The sequence below is a fragment of the Parasteatoda tepidariorum genome, chromosome 1 (genome assembly GCF_982258835.1).
Source record: "Parasteatoda tepidariorum strain Cologne lab strain chromosome 1, Ptep-v5.0, whole genome shotgun sequence".
Lineage (NCBI taxonomy): Eukaryota > Metazoa > Arthropoda > Arachnida > Araneae > Theridiidae > Parasteatoda > Parasteatoda tepidariorum.
The window spans coordinates 2,332,719-2,353,639 of NC_141755.1; the positions used below are offsets into that span (position 1 = coordinate 2,332,719).

The 20,921-nt window shown below is 28.2% G+C and overlaps 2 protein-coding genes across 3 annotated transcripts in view; one reads left to right on the forward strand and one right to left on the reverse strand.

Annotated features, from left to right (window-relative positions):
* LOC107449982 (uncharacterized) overlaps positions 1-17,136 on the reverse strand; it is a 35,907-nt gene extending 18,771 nt beyond the window's left edge. Inside the window, exon 1 of the mRNA XM_016065678.4 lies at positions 16,970-17,136. Within this exon, the coding sequence (XP_015921164.4) occupies positions 16,970-16,997 (28 nt within the window). The 5' untranslated portion in view covers positions 16,998-17,136. The remainder of the gene's footprint in view (positions 1-16,969) is intronic.
* LOC107450068 (choline transporter-like protein 1) overlaps positions 1-20,921 on the forward strand; it is a 74,648-nt gene that overhangs the window by 9,178 nt on the left and 44,549 nt on the right. The window lies entirely within an intron of this gene.

Sequence of the window (20,921 nt, forward strand, 5' to 3'; positions counted from 1 at the left end):
AAAATGCTATTTAAATATTTTTCTCTTCGTACTGCAACTACAATAATTATTGAAATTCAATTTTAATATATGAATGCAATTACGGTGTGGCAAAAATTAAATCAAGAAATGTTAAAACTAACACAAATAATTTGGAAAAATGAATAAAATATTTGTGTTTAGAATTTAAATTGAAGTACAACCAGACATTAATGCTTTAGTCCAACGTTGGTAATTAGTTCATAGCTCTGTTCTAGCTCAGTAATTTCCATAAACAAATCGTTTCTTTATTTCTGAACTTTAATTCCAGCATACAGATCGGAAAATGATCAAACACAAATTGAAAAGTATTAGTAACCAAATTCACTTCAAAAACACGTTGGAAATAGAAATAAAATATTTGAATTTTCTAACACACAACAATTGTGACAAATTAAATTACTAATTAAGATCTCTGCACAAAAATTACTTAAAAAAAATATCCAAACTAAAATTTTTGAAAAAAAAAAAATTATGTCCAAAAAGAAAGAAAGAATGACACAAATGAACTAAAAAAGAAATAAAAGGTAATTTGCAAATTAACCAAACTTGCACTTCAGATTAAAAATAAGGAAAATAGCTAGATCAGTCAAAAATTAAAAACTGATTTACCTTAATACCATAATAAATTTGAAAGTTTGTTTTGGATTTCAATTAGTGATTGTGTTAAACAGGTTGTAATGCAAAATCTGAGAAGACTGATCACCTTTTCTGATTATAAAAGCAATTTGTCCCAACACATTTTTCCTGAAATTCTGGTTAATGATTGCAATAAAAATACCAATAAAGAAAAAGTATAAATAAATATAGAGTAAATAGAAAGAAAAGAAAAATAAAAGAGAGAAAAGAAAAGAAAAGTAGAAAGGAAAATAAGAGAGGAAAAGCAAAATTGTTACAGAAGGCAAATTTTGGACATAAAAAAAAATAAGTAAAATAAAATTAAAAATTTTTGTGGATATTTTGCTATTAAAGTGACAAAAAATGAAAGGTAAATAATAAATAAAGTGAAATGAAGACAATTCTGAAGTCTCGGTCTTCAGAATAACAACCACTGTGTCATTTTTTTATTTTGTTTTCAAACAAGGTAAACAATAATCAAGTCTAATTCCAGATTGAAATTTTTCCTGTTAAAATGTTTTTTGTGTTTTGCATTTTAAATTATACATTTTTAACAAATGTTTATAAATTTTTATCATCATGACTGAAGAGATAACATAAATTGGTATTATGAAGAATACTTCTTATAGTGAAAAAACTGTAATGTGATCTTTAAACAAAATACTTTTGAAACTGAAAAAATTGTTAAGTCAAAAAAATTGTTGAAAATGAAAATCTTAAAATTGCTGATAATGCTACTACAGATTTTTGATTGTGTTAAAATTTTTGCAATGAGAACATGTATAAATGTTTTATAATTTATATTACTTTTATATATTGTTACCATTACAAATTTGGTTATTTTATTTGTACACACGGAAGATTTTGCAAATGGATAATTTCAAAATTTTTGGATTCTAATTAAACAATTTTGGCGAAGGGGGATGTAACATAAAAAGCTTCAATTAATCTTTTTATGTTAGTTTCTTTGCTATAAAACTTCATCCTAATTAATTATTCTAAATGAAATACTTTCTCACACTTTTAAAAGCCACATCCTGTTCTTAAATCTATTTTTGGCTCAAGTATGCATTTAATTAAGAGCAGGACATTTTTCCCTTTGCTCTGTGTGGGAAACATTCGATCTATTTCATAATCCAATGGCAACTGCTGAGATTTCCCTCTTTCCCTAAATTAAGACATTTTACGGATTTTACTTTGCAAGATTTTCCCTAACATATAACCAAGGAGCGCAACTTTTCATGGGCACTTTTACTCATTCTCATGACTGCTCTTGTCTAATAATTAATAAATAAATTGTGTACCCTCCTTCCCGACCTATGACCTGTTTTAATCCTTCCACTCGGCAACGACGTTATAAGTCGCCAGGATTGAACGGTCGGGAAGGGGTACAGTTCGTACGGTACATTAAATATATTAAATATCTCATTTGGAAATATATAAATCAACTTCAGAAGAGGGTACATCAAAAATATGGAATAACTTCAAATCATTTTTTCAAATGGACATTTGGTAAATAAGCAGTCAAATTCTTCTTCAACTTATGGCAATAATTAATTCACCTAGTATCTTCATCAAAAAAATACACTCTTCAAAACTTTTTGTTTATTATAAATGATACCTACGCACAGTGGAACAAAACGATCATCGGTTTTCCATATGTCTATGCTGCATATTTTGTCTACGTTCCTGAGACTACTAGAAAGCTGAGCTTCAATTTCCTTCCTTGGACTAAAAAGAAAAACTGCATCGAACTCCTGATAATTAAAATGTTTTATTGAAACCCTATCCCTTTGAGAAAGCGTTGATTTTGCCACTCTTAAGTGCTGAGCTGGATCTTATCGTCGATGAATTGTTTTCACACCCCGGAATGGTTTACGATGGTCTCCTTAGATGTTCGACATTCAAAGAAAAATAAGCTTCAATTTCTCCATTCAGTGTTAATTTGCGATTCATCTTAACGAAGAAACAAATTTTTTCCCTAGCAGCTCACGTCTTAGGTTTTGGAATTGTGTTCACGGAATTTCAACGTACTTTCATCTCTGATGTTGTGGTTTTCAAAATATCTTGGACTAATTCGAACTTTTTCCCGTATCCTTTGAGTTTAATTTTTTTTCAATTCTCATAAAACAATTTCCTGAATTTTTATTGATTATTATTTTAAAAATTTTTTTTACTCGTACTTGATGTTTAAATTGAAGCAATTATTTTTTAAATATTAATTGTGCTTACTGTTGAAATTTTTTTCTTGAAATTTTTATTATCAATGAATTGATTGTCATAAGAAATGTTTCGAGAAATTATTTTCAAATTTATTGTTTTATGTGTTACAGCTTCTATGATTTTTTGGTTAGTAGAATTTATATTTCTGTTTTAATAGGGTGTAGGGTTAAGATGAAAATGCTATTTAAATATTTTTCTCTTCGTACTGCAACTACAATAATTATTGAAATTCAATTTTAATATATGAATGCAATTACGGTGTGGCAAAAATTAAATCAAGAAATGTTAAAACTAACACAAATAATTTGGAAAAATGAATAAAATATTTGTGTTTAGAATTTAAATTGAAGTACAACCAGACATTAATGCTTTAGTCCAACGTTGGTAATTAGTTCATAGCTCTGTTCTAGCTCAGTAATTTCCATAAACAAATCGTTTCTTTATTTCTGAACTTTAATTCCAGCATACAGATCGGAAAATGATCAAACACAAATTGAAAAGTATTAGTAACCAAATTCACTTCAAAAACACGTTGGAAATAGAAATAAAATATTTGAATTTTCTAACACACAACAATTGTGACAAATTAAATTACTAATTAAGATCTCTGCACAAAAATTACTTAAAAAAAATATCCAAACTAAAATTTTTGAAAAAAAAAAAATTATGTCCAAAAAGAAAGAAAGAATGACACAAATGAACTAAAAAAGAAATAAAAGGTAATTTGCAAATTAACCAAACTTGCACTTCAGATTAAAAATAAGGAAAATAGCTAGATCAGTCAAAAATTAAAAACTGATTTACCTTAATACCATAATAAATTTGAAAGTTTGTTTTGGATTTCAATTAGTGATTGTGTTAAACAGGTTGTAATGCAAAATCTGAGAAGACTGATCACCTTTTCTGATTATAAAAGCAATTTGTCCCAACACATTTTTCCTGAAATTCTGGTTAATGATTGCAATAAAAATACCAATAAAGAAAAAGTATAAATAAATATAGAGTAAATAGAAAGAAAAGAAAAATAAAAGAGAGAAAAGAAAAGAAAAGTAGAAAGGAAAATAAGAGAGGAAAAGCAAAATTGTTACAGAAGGCAAATTTTGGACATAAAAAAAAATAAGTAAAATAAAATTAAAAATTTTTGTGGATATTTTGCTATTAAAGTGACAAAAAATGAAAGGTAAATAATAAATAAAGTGAAATGAAGACAATTCTGAAGTCTCGGTCTTCAGAATAACAACCACTGTGTCATTTTTTTATTTTGTTTTCAAACAAGGTAAACAATAATCAAGTCTAATTCCAGATTGAAATTTTTCCTGTTAAAATGTTTTTTGTGTTTTGCATTTTAAATTATACATTTTTAACAAATGTTTATAAATTTTTATCATCATGACTGAAGAGATAACATAAATTGGTATTATGAAGAATACTTCTTATAGTGAAAAAACTGTAATGTGATCTTTAAACAAAATACTTTTGAAACTGAAAAAATTGTTAAGTCAAAAAAATTGTTGAAAATGAAAATCTTAAAATTGCTGATAATGCTACTACAGATTTTTGATTGTGTTAAAATTTTTGCAATGAGAACATGTATAAATGTTTTATAATTTATATTACTTTTATATATTGTTACCATTACAAATTTGGTTATTTTATTTGTACACACGGAAGATTTTGCAAATGGATAATTTCAAAATTTTTGGATTCTAATTAAACAATTTTGGCGAAGGGGGATGTAACATAAAAAGCTTCAATTAATCTTTTTATGTTAGTTTCTTTGCTATAAAACTTCATCCTAATTAATTATTCTAAATGAAATACTTTCTCACACTTTTAAAAGCCACATCCTGTTCTTAAATCTATTTTTGGCTCAAGTATGCATTTAATTAAGAGCAGGACATTTTTCCCTTTGCTCTGTGTGGGAAACATTCGATCTATTTCATAATCCAATGGCAACTGCTGAGATTTCCCTCTTTCCCTAAATTAAGACATTTTACGGATTTTACTTTGCAAGATTTTCCCTAACATATAACCAAGGAGCGCAACTTTTCATGGGCACTTTTACTCATTCTCATGACTGCTCTTGTCTAATAATTAATAAATAAATTGTGTACCCTCCTTCCCGACCTATGACCTGTTTTAATCCTTCCACTCGGCAACGACGTTATAAGTCGCCAGGATTGAACGGTCGGGAAGGGGTACAGTTCGTACGGTACATTAAATATATTAAATATCTCATTTGGAAATATATAAATCAACTTCAGAAGAGGGTACATCAAAAATATGGAATAACTTCAAATCATTTTTTCAAATGGACATTTGGTAAATAAGCAGTCAAATTCTTCTTCAACTTATGGCAATAATTAATTCACCTAGTATCTTCATCAAAAAAATACACTCTTCAAAACTTTTTGTTTATTATAAATGATACCTACGCACAGTGGAACAAAACGATCATCGGTTTTCCATATGTCTATGCTGCATATTTTGTCTACGTTCCTGAGACTACTAGAAAGCTGAGCTTCAATTTCCTTCCTTGGACTAAAAAGAAAAACTGCATCGAACTCCTGATAATTAAAATGTTTTATTGAAACCCTATCCCTTTGAGAAAGCGTTGATTTTGCCACTCTTAAGTGCTGAGCTGGATCTTATCGTCGATGAATTGTTTTCACACCCCGGAATGGTTTACGATGGTCTCCTTAGATGTTCGACATTCAAAGAAAAATAAGCTTCAATTTCTCCATTCAGTGTTAATTTGCGATTCATCTTAACGAAGAAACAAATTTTTTCCCTAGCAGCTCACGTCTTAGGTTTTGGAATTGTGTTCACGGAATTTCAACGTACTTTCATCTCTGATGTTGTGGTTTTCAAAATATCTTGGACTAATTCGAACTTTTTCCCGTATCCTTTGAGTTTAATTTTTTTTCAATTCTCATAAAACAATTTCCTGAATTTTTATTGATTATTATTTTAAAAATTTTTTTTACTCGTACTTGATGTTTAAATTGAAGCAATTATTTTTTAAATATTAATTGTGCTTACTGTTGAAATTTTTTTCTTGAAATTTTTATTATCAATGAATTGATTGTCATAAGAAATGTTTCGAGAAATTATTTTCAAATTTATTGTTTTATGTGTTACAGCTTCTATGATTTTTTGGTTAGTAGAATTTATATTTCTGTTTTAATAGGGTGTAGGGTTAAGATGAAAATGCTATTTAAATATTTTTCTCTTCGTACTGCAACTACAATAATTATTGAAATTCAATTTTAATATATGAATGCAATTACGGTGTGGCAAAAATTAAATCAAGAAATGTTAAAACTAACACAAATAATTTGGAAAAATGAATAAAATATTTGTGTTTAGAATTTAAATTGAAGTACAACCAGACATTAATGCTTTAGTCCAACGTTGGTAATTAGTTCATAGCTCTGTTCTAGCTCAGTAATTTCCATAAACAAATCGTTTCTTTATTTCTGAACTTTAATTCCAGCATACAGATCGGAAAATGATCAAACACAAATTGAAAAGTATTAGTAACCAAATTCACTTCAAAAACACGTTGGAAATAGAAATAAAATATTTGAATTTTCTAACACACAACAATTGTGACAAATTAAATTACTAATTAAGATCTCTGCACAAAAATTACTTAAAAAAAATATCCAAACTAAAATTTTTGAAAAAAAAAAAATTATGTCCAAAAAGAAAGAAAGAATGACACAAATGAACTAAAAAAGAAATAAAAGGTAATTTGCAAATTAACCAAACTTGCACTTCAGATTAAAAATAAGGAAAATAGCTAGATCAGTCAAAAATTAAAAACTGATTTACCTTAATACCATAATAAATTTGAAAGTTTGTTTTGGATTTCAATTAGTGATTGTGTTAAACAGGTTGTAATGCAAAATCTGAGAAGACTGATCACCTTTTCTGATTATAAAAGCAATTTGTCCCAACACATTTTTCCTGAAATTCTGGTTAATGATTGCAATAAAAATACCAATAAAGAAAAAGTATAAATAAATATAGAGTAAATAGAAAGAAAAGAAAAATAAAAGAGAGAAAAGAAAAGAAAAGTAGAAAGGAAAATAAGAGAGGAAAAGCAAAATTGTTACAGAAGGCAAATTTTGGACATAAAAAAAAATAAGTAAAATAAAATTAAAAATTTTTGTGGATATTTTGCTATTAAAGTGACAAAAAATGAAAGGTAAATAATAAATAAAGTGAAATGAAGACAATTCTGAAGTCTCGGTCTTCAGAATAACAACCACTGTGTCATTTTTTTATTTTGTTTTCAAACAAGGTAAACAATAATCAAGTCTAATTCCAGATTGAAATTTTTCCTGTTAAAATGTTTTTTGTGTTTTGCATTTTAAATTATACATTTTTAACAAATGTTTATAAATTTTTATCATCATGACTGAAGAGATAACATAAATTGGTATTATGAAGAATACTTCTTATAGTGAAAAAACTGTAATGTGATCTTTAAACAAAATACTTTTGAAACTGAAAAAATTGTTAAGTCAAAAAAATTGTTGAAAATGAAAATCTTAAAATTGCTGATAATGCTACTACAGATTTTTGATTGTGTTAAAATTTTTGCAATGAGAACATGTATAAATGTTTTATAATTTATATTACTTTTATATATTGTTACCATTACAAATTTGGTTATTTTATTTGTACACACGGAAGATTTTGCAAATGGATAATTTCAAAATTTTTGGATTCTAATTAAACAATTTTGGCGAAGGGGGATGTAACATAAAAAGCTTCAATTAATCTTTTTATGTTAGTTTCTTTGCTATAAAACTTCATCCTAATTAATTATTCTAAATGAAATACTTTCTCACACTTTTAAAAGCCACATCCTGTTCTTAAATCTATTTTTGGCTCAAGTATGCATTTAATTAAGAGCAGGACATTTTTCCCTTTGCTCTGTGTGGGAAACATTCGATCTATTTCATAATCCAATGGCAACTGCTGAGATTTCCCTCTTTCCCTAAATTAAGACATTTTACGGATTTTACTTTGCAAGATTTTCCCTAACATATAACCAAGGAGCGCAACTTTTCATGGGCACTTTTACTCATTCTCATGACTGCTCTTGTCTAATAATTAATAAATAAATTGTGTACCCTCCTTCCCGACCTATGACCTGTTTTAATCCTTCCACTCGGCAACGACGTTATAAGTCGCCAGGATTGAACGGTCGGGAAGGGGTACAGTTCGTACGGTACATTAAATATATTAAATATCTCATTTGGAAATATATAAATCAACTTCAGAAGAGGGTACATCAAAAATATGGAATAACTTCAAATCATTTTTTCAAATGGACATTTGGTAAATAAGCAGTCAAATTCTTCTTCAACTTATGGCAATAATTAATTCACCTAGTATCTTCATCAAAAAAATACACTCTTCAAAACTTTTTGTTTATTATAAATGATACCTACGCACAGTGGAACAAAACGATCATCGGTTTTCCATATGTCTATGCTGCATATTTTGTCTACGTTCCTGAGACTACTAGAAAGCTGAGCTTCAATTTCCTTCCTTGGACTAAAAAGAAAAACTGCATCGAACTCCTGATAATTAAAATGTTTTATTGAAACCCTATCCCTTTGAGAAAGCGTTGATTTTGCCACTCTTAAGTGCTGAGCTGGATCTTATCGTCGATGAATTGTTTTCACACCCCGGAATGGTTTACGATGGTCTCCTTAGATGTTCGACATTCAAAGAAAAATAAGCTTCAATTTCTCCATTCAGTGTTAATTTGCGATTCATCTTAACGAAGAAACAAATTTTTTCCCTAGCAGCTCACGTCTTAGGTTTTGGAATTGTGTTCACGGAATTTCAACGTACTTTCATCTCTGATGTTGTGGTTTTCAAAATATCTTGGACTAATTCGAACTTTTTCCCGTATCCTTTGAGTTTAATTTTTTTTCAATTCTCATAAAACAATTTCCTGAATTTTTATTGATTATTATTTTAAAAATTTTTTTTACTCGTACTTGATGTTTAAATTGAAGCAATTATTTTTTAAATATTAATTGTGCTTACTGTTGAAATTTTTTTCTTGAAATTTTTATTATCAATGAATTGATTGTCATAAGAAATGTTTCGAGAAATTATTTTCAAATTTATTGTTTTATGTGTTACAGCTTCTATGATTTTTTGGTTAGTAGAATTTATATTTCTGTTTTAATAGGGTGTAGGGTTAAGATGAAAATGCTATTTAAATATTTTTCTCTTCGTACTGCAACTACAATAATTATTGAAATTCAATTTTAATATATGAATGCAATTACGGTGTGGCAAAAATTAAATCAAGAAATGTTAAAACTAACACAAATAATTTGGAAAAATGAATAAAATATTTGTGTTTAGAATTTAAATTGAAGTACAACCAGACATTAATGCTTTAGTCCAACGTTGGTAATTAGTTCATAGCTCTGTTCTAGCTCAGTAATTTCCATAAACAAATCGTTTCTTTATTTCTGAACTTTAATTCCAGCATACAGATCGGAAAATGATCAAACACAAATTGAAAAGTATTAGTAACCAAATTCACTTCAAAAACACGTTGGAAATAGAAATAAAATATTTGAATTTTCTAACACACAACAATTGTGACAAATTAAATTACTAATTAAGATCTCTGCACAAAAATTACTTAAAAAAAATATCCAAACTAAAATTTTTGAAAAAAAAAAAATTATGTCCAAAAAGAAAGAAAGAATGACACAAATGAACTAAAAAAGAAATAAAAGGTAATTTGCAAATTAACCAAACTTGCACTTCAGATTAAAAATAAGGAAAATAGCTAGATCAGTCAAAAATTAAAAACTGATTTACCTTAATACCATAATAAATTTGAAAGTTTGTTTTGGATTTCAATTAGTGATTGTGTTAAACAGGTTGTAATGCAAAATCTGAGAAGACTGATCACCTTTTCTGATTATAAAAGCAATTTGTCCCAACACATTTTTCCTGAAATTCTGGTTAATGATTGCAATAAAAATACCAATAAAGAAAAAGTATAAATAAATATAGAGTAAATAGAAAGAAAAGAAAAATAAAAGAGAGAAAAGAAAAGAAAAGTAGAAAGGAAAATAAGAGAGGAAAAGCAAAATTGTTACAGAAGGCAAATTTTGGACATAAAAAAAAATAAGTAAAATAAAATTAAAAATTTTTGTGGATATTTTGCTATTAAAGTGACAAAAAATGAAAGGTAAATAATAAATAAAGTGAAATGAAGACAATTCTGAAGTCTCGGTCTTCAGAATAACAACCACTGTGTCATTTTTTTATTTTGTTTTCAAACAAGGTAAACAATAATCAAGTCTAATTCCAGATTGAAATTTTTCCTGTTAAAATGTTTTTTGTGTTTTGCATTTTAAATTATACATTTTTAACAAATGTTTATAAATTTTTATCATCATGACTGAAGAGATAACATAAATTGGTATTATGAAGAATACTTCTTATAGTGAAAAAACTGTAATGTGATCTTTAAACAAAATACTTTTGAAACTGAAAAAATTGTTAAGTCAAAAAAATTGTTGAAAATGAAAATCTTAAAATTGCTGATAATGCTACTACAGATTTTTGATTGTGTTAAAATTTTTGCAATGAGAACATGTATAAATGTTTTATAATTTATATTACTTTTATATATTGTTACCATTACAAATTTGGTTATTTTATTTGTACACACGGAAGATTTTGCAAATGGATAATTTCAAAATTTTTGGATTCTAATTAAACAATTTTGGCGAAGGGGGATGTAACATAAAAAGCTTCAATTAATCTTTTTATGTTAGTTTCTTTGCTATAAAACTTCATCCTAATTAATTATTCTAAATGAAATACTTTCTCACACTTTTAAAAGCCACATCCTGTTCTTAAATCTATTTTTGGCTCAAGTATGCATTTAATTAAGAGCAGGACATTTTTCCCTTTGCTCTGTGTGGGAAACATTCGATCTATTTCATAATCCAATGGCAACTGCTGAGATTTCCCTCTTTCCCTAAATTAAGACATTTTACGGATTTTACTTTGCAAGATTTTCCCTAACATATAACCAAGGAGCGCAACTTTTCATGGGCACTTTTACTCATTCTCATGACTGCTCTTGTCTAATAATTAATAAATAAATTGTGTACCCTCCTTCCCGACCTATGACCTGTTTTAATCCTTCCACTCGGCAACGACGTTATAAGTCGCCAGGATTGAACGGTCGGGAAGGGGTACAGTTCGTACGGTACATTAAATATATTAAATATCTCATTTGGAAATATATAAATCAACTTCAGAAGAGGGTACATCAAAAATATGGAATAACTTCAAATCATTTTTTCAAATGGACATTTGGTAAATAAGCAGTCAAATTCTTCTTCAACTTATGGCAATAATTAATTCACCTAGTATCTTCATCAAAAAAATACACTCTTCAAAACTTTTTGTTTATTATAAATGATACCTACGCACAGTGGAACAAAACGATCATCGGTTTTCCATATGTCTATGCTGCATATTTTGTCTACGTTCCTGAGACTACTAGAAAGCTGAGCTTCAATTTCCTTCCTTGGACTAAAAAGAAAAACTGCATCGAACTCCTGATAATTAAAATGTTTTATTGAAACCCTATCCCTTTGAGAAAGCGTTGATTTTGCCACTCTTAAGTGCTGAGCTGGATCTTATCGTCGATGAATTGTTTTCACACCCCGGAATGGTTTACGATGGTCTCCTTAGATGTTCGACATTCAAAGAAAAATAAGCTTCAATTTCTCCATTCAGTGTTAATTTGCGATTCATCTTAACGAAGAAACAAATTTTTTCCCTAGCAGCTCACGTCTTAGGTTTTGGAATTGTGTTCACGGAATTTCAACGTACTTTCATCTCTGATGTTGTGGTTTTCAAAATATCTTGGACTAATTCGAACTTTTTCCCGTATCCTTTGAGTTTAATTTTTTTTCAATTCTCATAAAACAATTTCCTGAATTTTTATTGATTATTATTTTAAAAATTTTTTTTACTCGTACTTGATGTTTAAATTGAAGCAATTATTTTTTAAATATTAATTGTGCTTACTGTTGAAATTTTTTTCTTGAAATTTTTATTATCAATGAATTGATTGTCATAAGAAATGTTTCGAGAAATTATTTTCAAATTTATTGTTTTATGTGTTACAGCTTCTATGATTTTTTGGTTAGTAGAATTTATATTTCTGTTTTAATAGGGTGTAGGGTTAAGATGAAAATGCTATTTAAATATTTTTCTCTTCGTACTGCAACTACAATAATTATTGAAATTCAATTTTAATATATGAATGCAATTACGGTGTGGCAAAAATTAAATCAAGAAATGTTAAAACTAACACAAATAATTTGGAAAAATGAATAAAATATTTGTGTTTAGAATTTAAATTGAAGTACAACCAGACATTAATGCTTTAGTCCAACGTTGGTAATTAGTTCATAGCTCTGTTCTAGCTCAGTAATTTCCATAAACAAATCGTTTCTTTATTTCTGAACTTTAATTCCAGCATACAGATCGGAAAATGATCAAACACAAATTGAAAAGTATTAGTAACCAAATTCACTTCAAAAACACGTTGGAAATAGAAATAAAATATTTGAATTTTCTAACACACAACAATTGTGACAAATTAAATTACTAATTAAGATCTCTGCACAAAAATTACTTAAAAAAAATATCCAAACTAAAATTTTTGAAAAAAAAAAAATTATGTCCAAAAAGAAAGAAAGAATGACACAAATGAACTAAAAAAGAAATAAAAGGTAATTTGCAAATTAACCAAACTTGCACTTCAGATTAAAAATAAGGAAAATAGCTAGATCAGTCAAAAATTAAAAACTGATTTACCTTAATACCATAATAAATTTGAAAGTTTGTTTTGGATTTCAATTAGTGATTGTGTTAAACAGGTTGTAATGCAAAATCTGAGAAGACTGATCACCTTTTCTGATTATAAAAGCAATTTGTCCCAACACATTTTTCCTGAAATTCTGGTTAATGATTGCAATAAAAATACCAATAAAGAAAAAGTATAAATAAATATAGAGTAAATAGAAAGAAAAGAAAAATAAAAGAGAGAAAAGAAAAGAAAAGTAGAAAGGAAAATAAGAGAGGAAAAGCAAAATTGTTACAGAAGGCAAATTTTGGACATAAAAAAAAATAAGTAAAATAAAATTAAAAATTTTTGTGGATATTTTGCTATTAAAGTGACAAAAAATGAAAGGTAAATAATAAATAAAGTGAAATGAAGACAATTCTGAAGTCTCGGTCTTCAGAATAACAACCACTGTGTCATTTTTTTATTTTGTTTTCAAACAAGGTAAACAATAATCAAGTCTAATTCCAGATTGAAATTTTTCCTGTTAAAATGTTTTTTGTGTTTTGCATTTTAAATTATACATTTTTAACAAATGTTTATAAATTTTTATCATCATGACTGAAGAGATAACATAAATTGGTATTATGAAGAATACTTCTTATAGTGAAAAAACTGTAATGTGATCTTTAAACAAAATACTTTTGAAACTGAAAAAATTGTTAAGTCAAAAAAATTGTTGAAAATGAAAATCTTAAAATTGCTGATAATGCTACTACAGATTTTTGATTGTGTTAAAATTTTTGCAATGAGAACATGTATAAATGTTTTATAATTTATATTACTTTTATATATTGTTACCATTACAAATTTGGTTATTTTATTTGTACACACGGAAGATTTTGCAAATGGATAATTTCAAAATTTTTGGATTCTAATTAAACAATTTTGGCGAAGGGGGATGTAACATAAAAAGCTTCAATTAATCTTTTTATGTTAGTTTCTTTGCTATAAAACTTCATCCTAATTAATTATTCTAAATGAAATACTTTCTCACACTTTTAAAAGCCACATCCTGTTCTTAAATCTATTTTTGGCTCAAGTATGCATTTAATTAAGAGCAGGACATTTTTCCCTTTGCTCTGTGTGGGAAACATTCGATCTATTTCATAATCCAATGGCAACTGCTGAGATTTCCCTCTTTCCCTAAATTAAGACATTTTACGGATTTTACTTTGCAAGATTTTCCCTAACATATAACCAAGGAGCGCAACTTTTCATGGGCACTTTTACTCATTCTCATGACTGCTCTTGTCTAATAATTAATAAATAAATTGTGTACCCTCCTTCCCGACCTATGACCTGTTTTAATCCTTCCACTCGGCAACGACGTTATATATATATATATATATATATATATATATATATATATATATATATATATATATATATATATATATATATATATATATATATATATATATATATGCAGCTTCAGTTCACTACGATGGGAAAAAACAATTCTCAACAACCTCAAGTCTCAGAGCTAGGCATAAATAGGTTATGAATATATAGGTTATAAATAGATATGGATTTTGTTACTACTTTAAATTTTAAAAAAAACTGTTAAAATGGAGGATTCGGAAGCTATGATTTAGGAAATAATGACTTAAAATAATTGTTAGAATTGGAAAGATGTGCCAGCACGAAATAATAATCTTAAGTTCCTTATATACTAACTATAGTTAATTTTTAATGTAAGGTATAGTAATAAACGGTATACCGTTTATTAACATCTGGAGAAACTAATAAAACATAATTTTTTTAGTTAAAATAACTCTTAAAAGGCTTATTTTTTATTAATTTTTTTTTATGAACATTAAAGCAAATGATATGTAATAGAAAAGTTCCATTGTTAGTTTCACTTGATTCATAAACTTGTTTCATTACTAAACGAAGAATAATAGTTTCTAGATATTTTCCAATGCTTTCTTATTTTTTTTTCAATAAAACTATTTCAAGTTTTCTTGCGCTGCCATTTTAAAAGGAAAAGTCTCGAATTCTAGCCATCACTTTGTAATATTATTGCGTGCATTTATTTCGCCTATTTAGAATGGTATTTCTAATGTGTTTTTATCGCCTTAGTAACAAAGTTGCAAACATTTTCATTTCAAAGATTTTTACTTTAACTCAAAACCTTTTATTTTTTTAATAACTTGTAACAGAAAATTCTTAAAGGAATAATTATAATATTATTTAGTTAGTATAATGAAATGCGGCTAGCAATATAAAATTGATCCTAAAATAACAAATAAATAATACATTTAAAAAAAAATTACATATAACTCCTACATATTACATATAACTCCATAATCTACTTAAATATTTAAAAAAATACATTTAAAAACTCCAGCACTTAACGGGACTTTGCTTAGTTGCCAACCAGGGGGGCGAGACGGAAAGTAGAAGAAGTAAAACAATTTCACTTATAGCTAGTTTTCGTGAGGAGTAAATCTATTATCTCCACTGGCGACTACAAATGCAAAAATGGTGACTATTAAAATTTAAAATTTTATTAAAAGTGATTGAAATAAGCAGCTTTTTCTTGCATATGTTTTTCAGTTTACTATTGAAAGTGAGCTGCTTGAGGCGATGAATGAGTTCGGTATACCTGCAAAGCTTGTTAACCTCACCGGCGCTACACTCAACAATGTGAGATGCAGGATTAAAATTAAAAACCATCTTTCTGAAAGAGGCTTGCGTCAGGGTGATTCTCTTGCTTGCTTACTTTTTGACATTGCTTTGGAGAAGTGTATCCGAGACAGTGGATTGGATCGAAGAGGCACTCTCTGGAATAGGTCTCTTCAAGTTTTGACCTACGCTGATGACATCGATATAATTGGAAGGTCAGAAAGAGATGTCAAAGCGGCTTTTCGAGCTCTTGAAGCTGCTGCCACAAATATTGGCTTTGCTATTAACGAAGATAAGACAAAATTCGCGGAATTTTCGTCCTCAACTGTAAATTACAGTGTCCCTTTATGTATTAATGGTTATAAATTTGAAAGGGTTGAAGAATTCAAATACCTTGGCACTGTTGTTAACGATCAAAACATACTTAGAGCAGAAATTAACATTGGAGTCCAAATGGCTAATAAGCGTTTCTTTGGACTGAGGAGACAGCTAAGATCGAATCTTCTCAGCTGAAAGACAAAGTTAAAACTCTATGAGACACTATCATACTCCCTGCACTACTTTATGGAAGTGAAACTTGGACCCTAAATCCAGGTATAGAGCGGATACTAGACACCTTTGAAAGAAAGATCCTCAGAGCTATCTCTGGCGTAATTCAAGAAAAGGGATGCTGGTGAACCAGAAATAACTTCGAGCTCTGCCGTCTCTACAAGCAGCCCAAATTTCACAAATAATTCGCAGTAATAGGCTGAGATGACTGGGCCATTTATGGAGAAGCCCTGAAAATAGCGCCATGAGAATCCTGAGAAGAGCCCTGAACCCTTTAAGAACCCTGAGGGGTCACGTCCCAGAGGCAGACCCCCTACTAGGTGGCTCAACGACATCAAAAATGTCTTGAAAACCCTAAAGATTAGAAATTGGAAGGGAGTTGTCATGGATAGGAGGCGCTAGCGTTTGTCAGCTGTTGAGGCAGCCAAGGCCTGCAAGGGGCTGTTGCGCTAGAATAAAGAAGAAGAAGAAGATTGAAAGTGAGAGCAAAAATTTACCGATTTAAATTTAGGATACGGAGCACCTGGAACGGGGGGGGGGGGAGAAACTCCTTCATCGAAATTGAATGAGAATAGGGGAAGAAGAGGGGAGTAAGAAGCTTTACATATAAGTAAACTAACGACAAGATAATAATAAACATGATGTGATAATAGAAATGACACTAAGCGGATAATATAGAAAAGAACAATCTGGGATAGGTTGAATGCAAAGAATGTTGTTACTTTAAATATGAATGATTTGAAACGTGGTAGGTAGATAGAATGGTTAAAGAGATTATAAATGAAAATGAATTCTTTCTACATTTTTAGTCTCCCGTGTCATTTATGTTTTCTCCTATCTATTCAAAAATATCTACTTTTTCGTCTAGTAGTGGTCATGATGTGGGCACCTTATCCTATCCATCATTTACTTTGTGCAAAATTAGGGTAACACATTTTGGTCAGCTGACCTTTTAAATTTCTCCCAGGTTTGGTCTGGAAAGTGTTCTTGATTAGGTACCTGAAGCTAAAAGTTGCACTTTCCCCATTCATCTTATGATGGTAGGCATCTGTAAAAACTGATTTCATGGCTGGAACCCAAATGACAAAATATCGAGTCAAACTTTCTCGCGGGTTTGGTCTGGTTGGTGTAGCTGGGCACCTGAGGCTAAAAATGGCCCTTCTCCCATTCATCTTGTAATAAGGATCTGTAAAATATCAGAAACTGATTACATATCTGCAACCAAAAAGGCACACTAAAAAGTAGAAAACAGAAAATGGCACTTTACCATGGTATTTATTAGATAATAACATGAAAATACCATTATATTTATATACAATGACAAATACGAAAAATATAATATATAAATATGACAAATAGAATTATATAAGTGACAAATAGAAAACAACCCAAGTAGCACCTAATATTTGACAACATCAGAAAAATCTAGCATTATCTTGCACAACTTCTAATATTAAAAAGATACAAGAGGTCACTGTTTGCTCTGCATTATATAATATTAGATTCTATGCAAACTAATAATTTCCAGCATTCACCGTAATATTATTTTGCATTAGTTTTGATGCTATATAATATTAGATTTTGTATTTTCTGATATTATCTTGCGTTGCTTTTTATTTTTTGGAGTAAGCAAGAGGAAGATTTGGATGGTTGTAGAATAATTCGGCTACATAATTTTACTTAATTTTCTGTCATGCTGTGAGGCAGTAAAACATAGAATAATTATTTTTAATGTCATTCCATGCATTATTTACTTAGCAATACAGGAATACTAAATAAAATTATATTAGCGAATTCCAGTACCATCCATTTTCCTCCCTCTTACTCCAAAGTATATTTAATGTTCAGCTGATTTTTTTGATTTTTTCAAATAAAAGAAATAATACCTTATCTCTTTTATTGATATTTTTTTTCTTCTTTTCTTCATACAATGGGTTTTCTGACGAATTTCATATCATTAATAATTTTCAAGCCTTTAATTTTAAAATCTTAAATTTTTTTTTTAGAAATGAACTTGTTTTATCAAAATCTCAATTGAATTTGTTAGTTTGTAAAACTTATTTTATAAAAGTTGTAACTTAAACCATTTGTAATTTCACAACCATTCATTATAACCATTCATAACATTCATAATTGCAAAGTCAAATTTACGTTTGAATTGAGTTGAAAATTCACCTCAATTTTTTTTCTATTAAATTATCACAATATTATTCATTTCTAAAAGTATTAAAATAAAAGTATAACTAGAACTTGTGAATTGTTATTTTTTTTAAAAATTGAGACTATAAAGAAAACTAAAAAATATTCAAATTACTTACTTGCATAAATTTTTTCACCGAAATTAAATGGAAAAATACTTACGTAACTTTATCCTTTTAGAATCTGAAAATTTACTTACAAAACACTCGAAACAAAACCCAAAGGCACCTGCAAAAATATTTTCAGGGAGTGAAACAAGGAAAGCCTTTATTAATTGTGTTTAAAAAATTTGCTAATAATTTTTCGTAATTATTTTACTCAATCACATCAAAAATTTTTAACGTTTCGATAATTAGTTAAAGGTACTATGTACTAACCAATAATTTTAGCCGAAAAATTTAGGTAACATTTAAATTACGAAAACAAAGAAGTAATAAATATTGTATTTTATCAAATTTGAATTTGAACAAACATTTAATTTCATACAAGAATGAGACGAAAACGCATAACATCTTTTTTTACTATAAGTAGCCTCTCGTATAAATGATCCAAAATTTGACAACTATCATTTACTTTTTGAGAACGTTGCTATAACAATATTTTTGTTCAAAATCAATCAATACCGTTGCTTGCATTTGTCGGATAAGAGATTATGCATTACGAACATAGTAAAAACAAACAAAACATAGGTGAATATCTTAAATGGGACATTTTAAAAAAAGAAGATGCAATCGCACATGTTTTCACATAGAATATATACAAGACCTTTCAGATGAAAGCAATATTCATAGCATAGATTTAGAATTTTTATCATAATGTAAATGTTATTCAGCTTTAAGTCAAAGAACTTTTTACGATGATAATTATTTTACAATTATATTATTTAAAATATGATAAAAATAAAAAAAGCATAAACTTTTTGCCTCAAATGAATAATCATGTGAAAATTTCCGAAATTAAAATACTAAACACAATGTTGATAATTAAAATACTCACAAGTTTGAGATAGACTTTAAAATTAGCGTTAAAGGAAAATTGCTTCCGATATAATACCGAAAGATTAAAAATAACCAAATTTTAAATATATTCAATTGTTTCATGTCATTTAAGCACTATCTACTAAAAAGATTTTCTTACCTTATATTTTATAAAATTTTATCAATGCAAATATCATATCTGACAAATCAAATTTTTTAAAATTTTTAAAATGTATTACAAAGTTGTAGAAGAAATTGCACATCACAGTATTAAGGAAAATCATGATAAACATTACAATTTCACAGCATAATAATTTTATTTAAAAACAAAACACACACTATAAAATAAATTTCATTCGATTGTAAATGCAATGCATCTCCTTTATTGTTTAAAATTAATGTCGATAACCTTTCGGTAAAACACAAGTTAACTATACATAATTGTTATTAAATAAAATAATTTTTTTCATGACTTAAGAACTGTTTGATACAGCTTGAAATTATACTTCCTTGAAATTATATACAGTCTTGAAATTATATTTCCAAGCAGTCATTAAATCCTTTTAAAAAAGTTTTTATGGAAGTTCAGTAACAGTTAAAGTGTGCGTACCGCACAAAACGGGGATGAATTTTATAGGCTTCTCTCTTTCTTCCAACTTCAACACCAAAATAAACATGAGGACTTTCCGTAATGGCAAATATAAGTTGGACCTTGTTGAATATCCACACTGGTTGCTTCATTTGCTTTAAGGATCGAACCTAGAACTCTCAACTTTCCATTAAAGTGTGCAATTTCCATTTCCACGGTAGCCAGCAGCCTTTCTAAAAATCAAATCGGCTCTAAGATTCTGCATTTGAAGACAAACAGTTTCTTCGTAGATTTTGATGAAGATGAAGACCTATAGCTGAAATTATAAAAGAAAATAAATTAAACTTTACAATCAAAAAAGAAAAAAATTAAAACTATTAAACATTGAATATCGATTTGAAGCTTAAATTATTTAATTTGAAAATATTTTAAAAAATTGTAATATCCTTTACAATGAAATTCAATGGGTAAATTCCAGTATTCGATACCTGCAACAAAAAATCTCGTAAGCGCAACACAAGAAGCTCCCCCCCCCCCCGAAAAAAAGGAGGAGATTAACTAAAAGAGTTTAGCTCATAAACACTCTCAGGCAAATTATCACATATTTTTTAAAGAAAAATTCTAACAGCAAACCCCTTTTATTAGACCTGAATGTAACTACTCGTTATGTGGCAAGTCAACAAAAAAAGTGGCGATAAGTGTTAAATAAATAACTACTTACTTTCTTCCATTGCTTATTTTAAAAATCATTTAATGTAAAAGTACGTCAACGTAAAAGATACTCTGTAGAATTCAGAATCCATCAATTTGCGGTTGAAAAAAGCATGTAGAAGGAGAATTCTTCAATACATTGCACATATTTTGCCCCCCCCCCCAAAAAAAAGAAATATATATAAATATATATATATATATATTTCTTCATGTCGTTCTTTAAAAGTCAGTATGCTTAAATAAATTTTTTCACATATTTATTATTTTGATTGTCAAATAAAATTTTTACAGCCTTAAATTATTTATAATAGGAATTGTTTTAAAAAATATAATTTAATAAAAGTAAAAAAAGAAGTTTGCAAAATATGGCTTTTAAAGGTCTTAAAAGTACAAAAGTGGGCTAGGGGTCTAATATTAGCACCATTTATCAGGTTAATGCAGTCGAAAATAGTATTGAAGTCAGCAGCGTCACAAT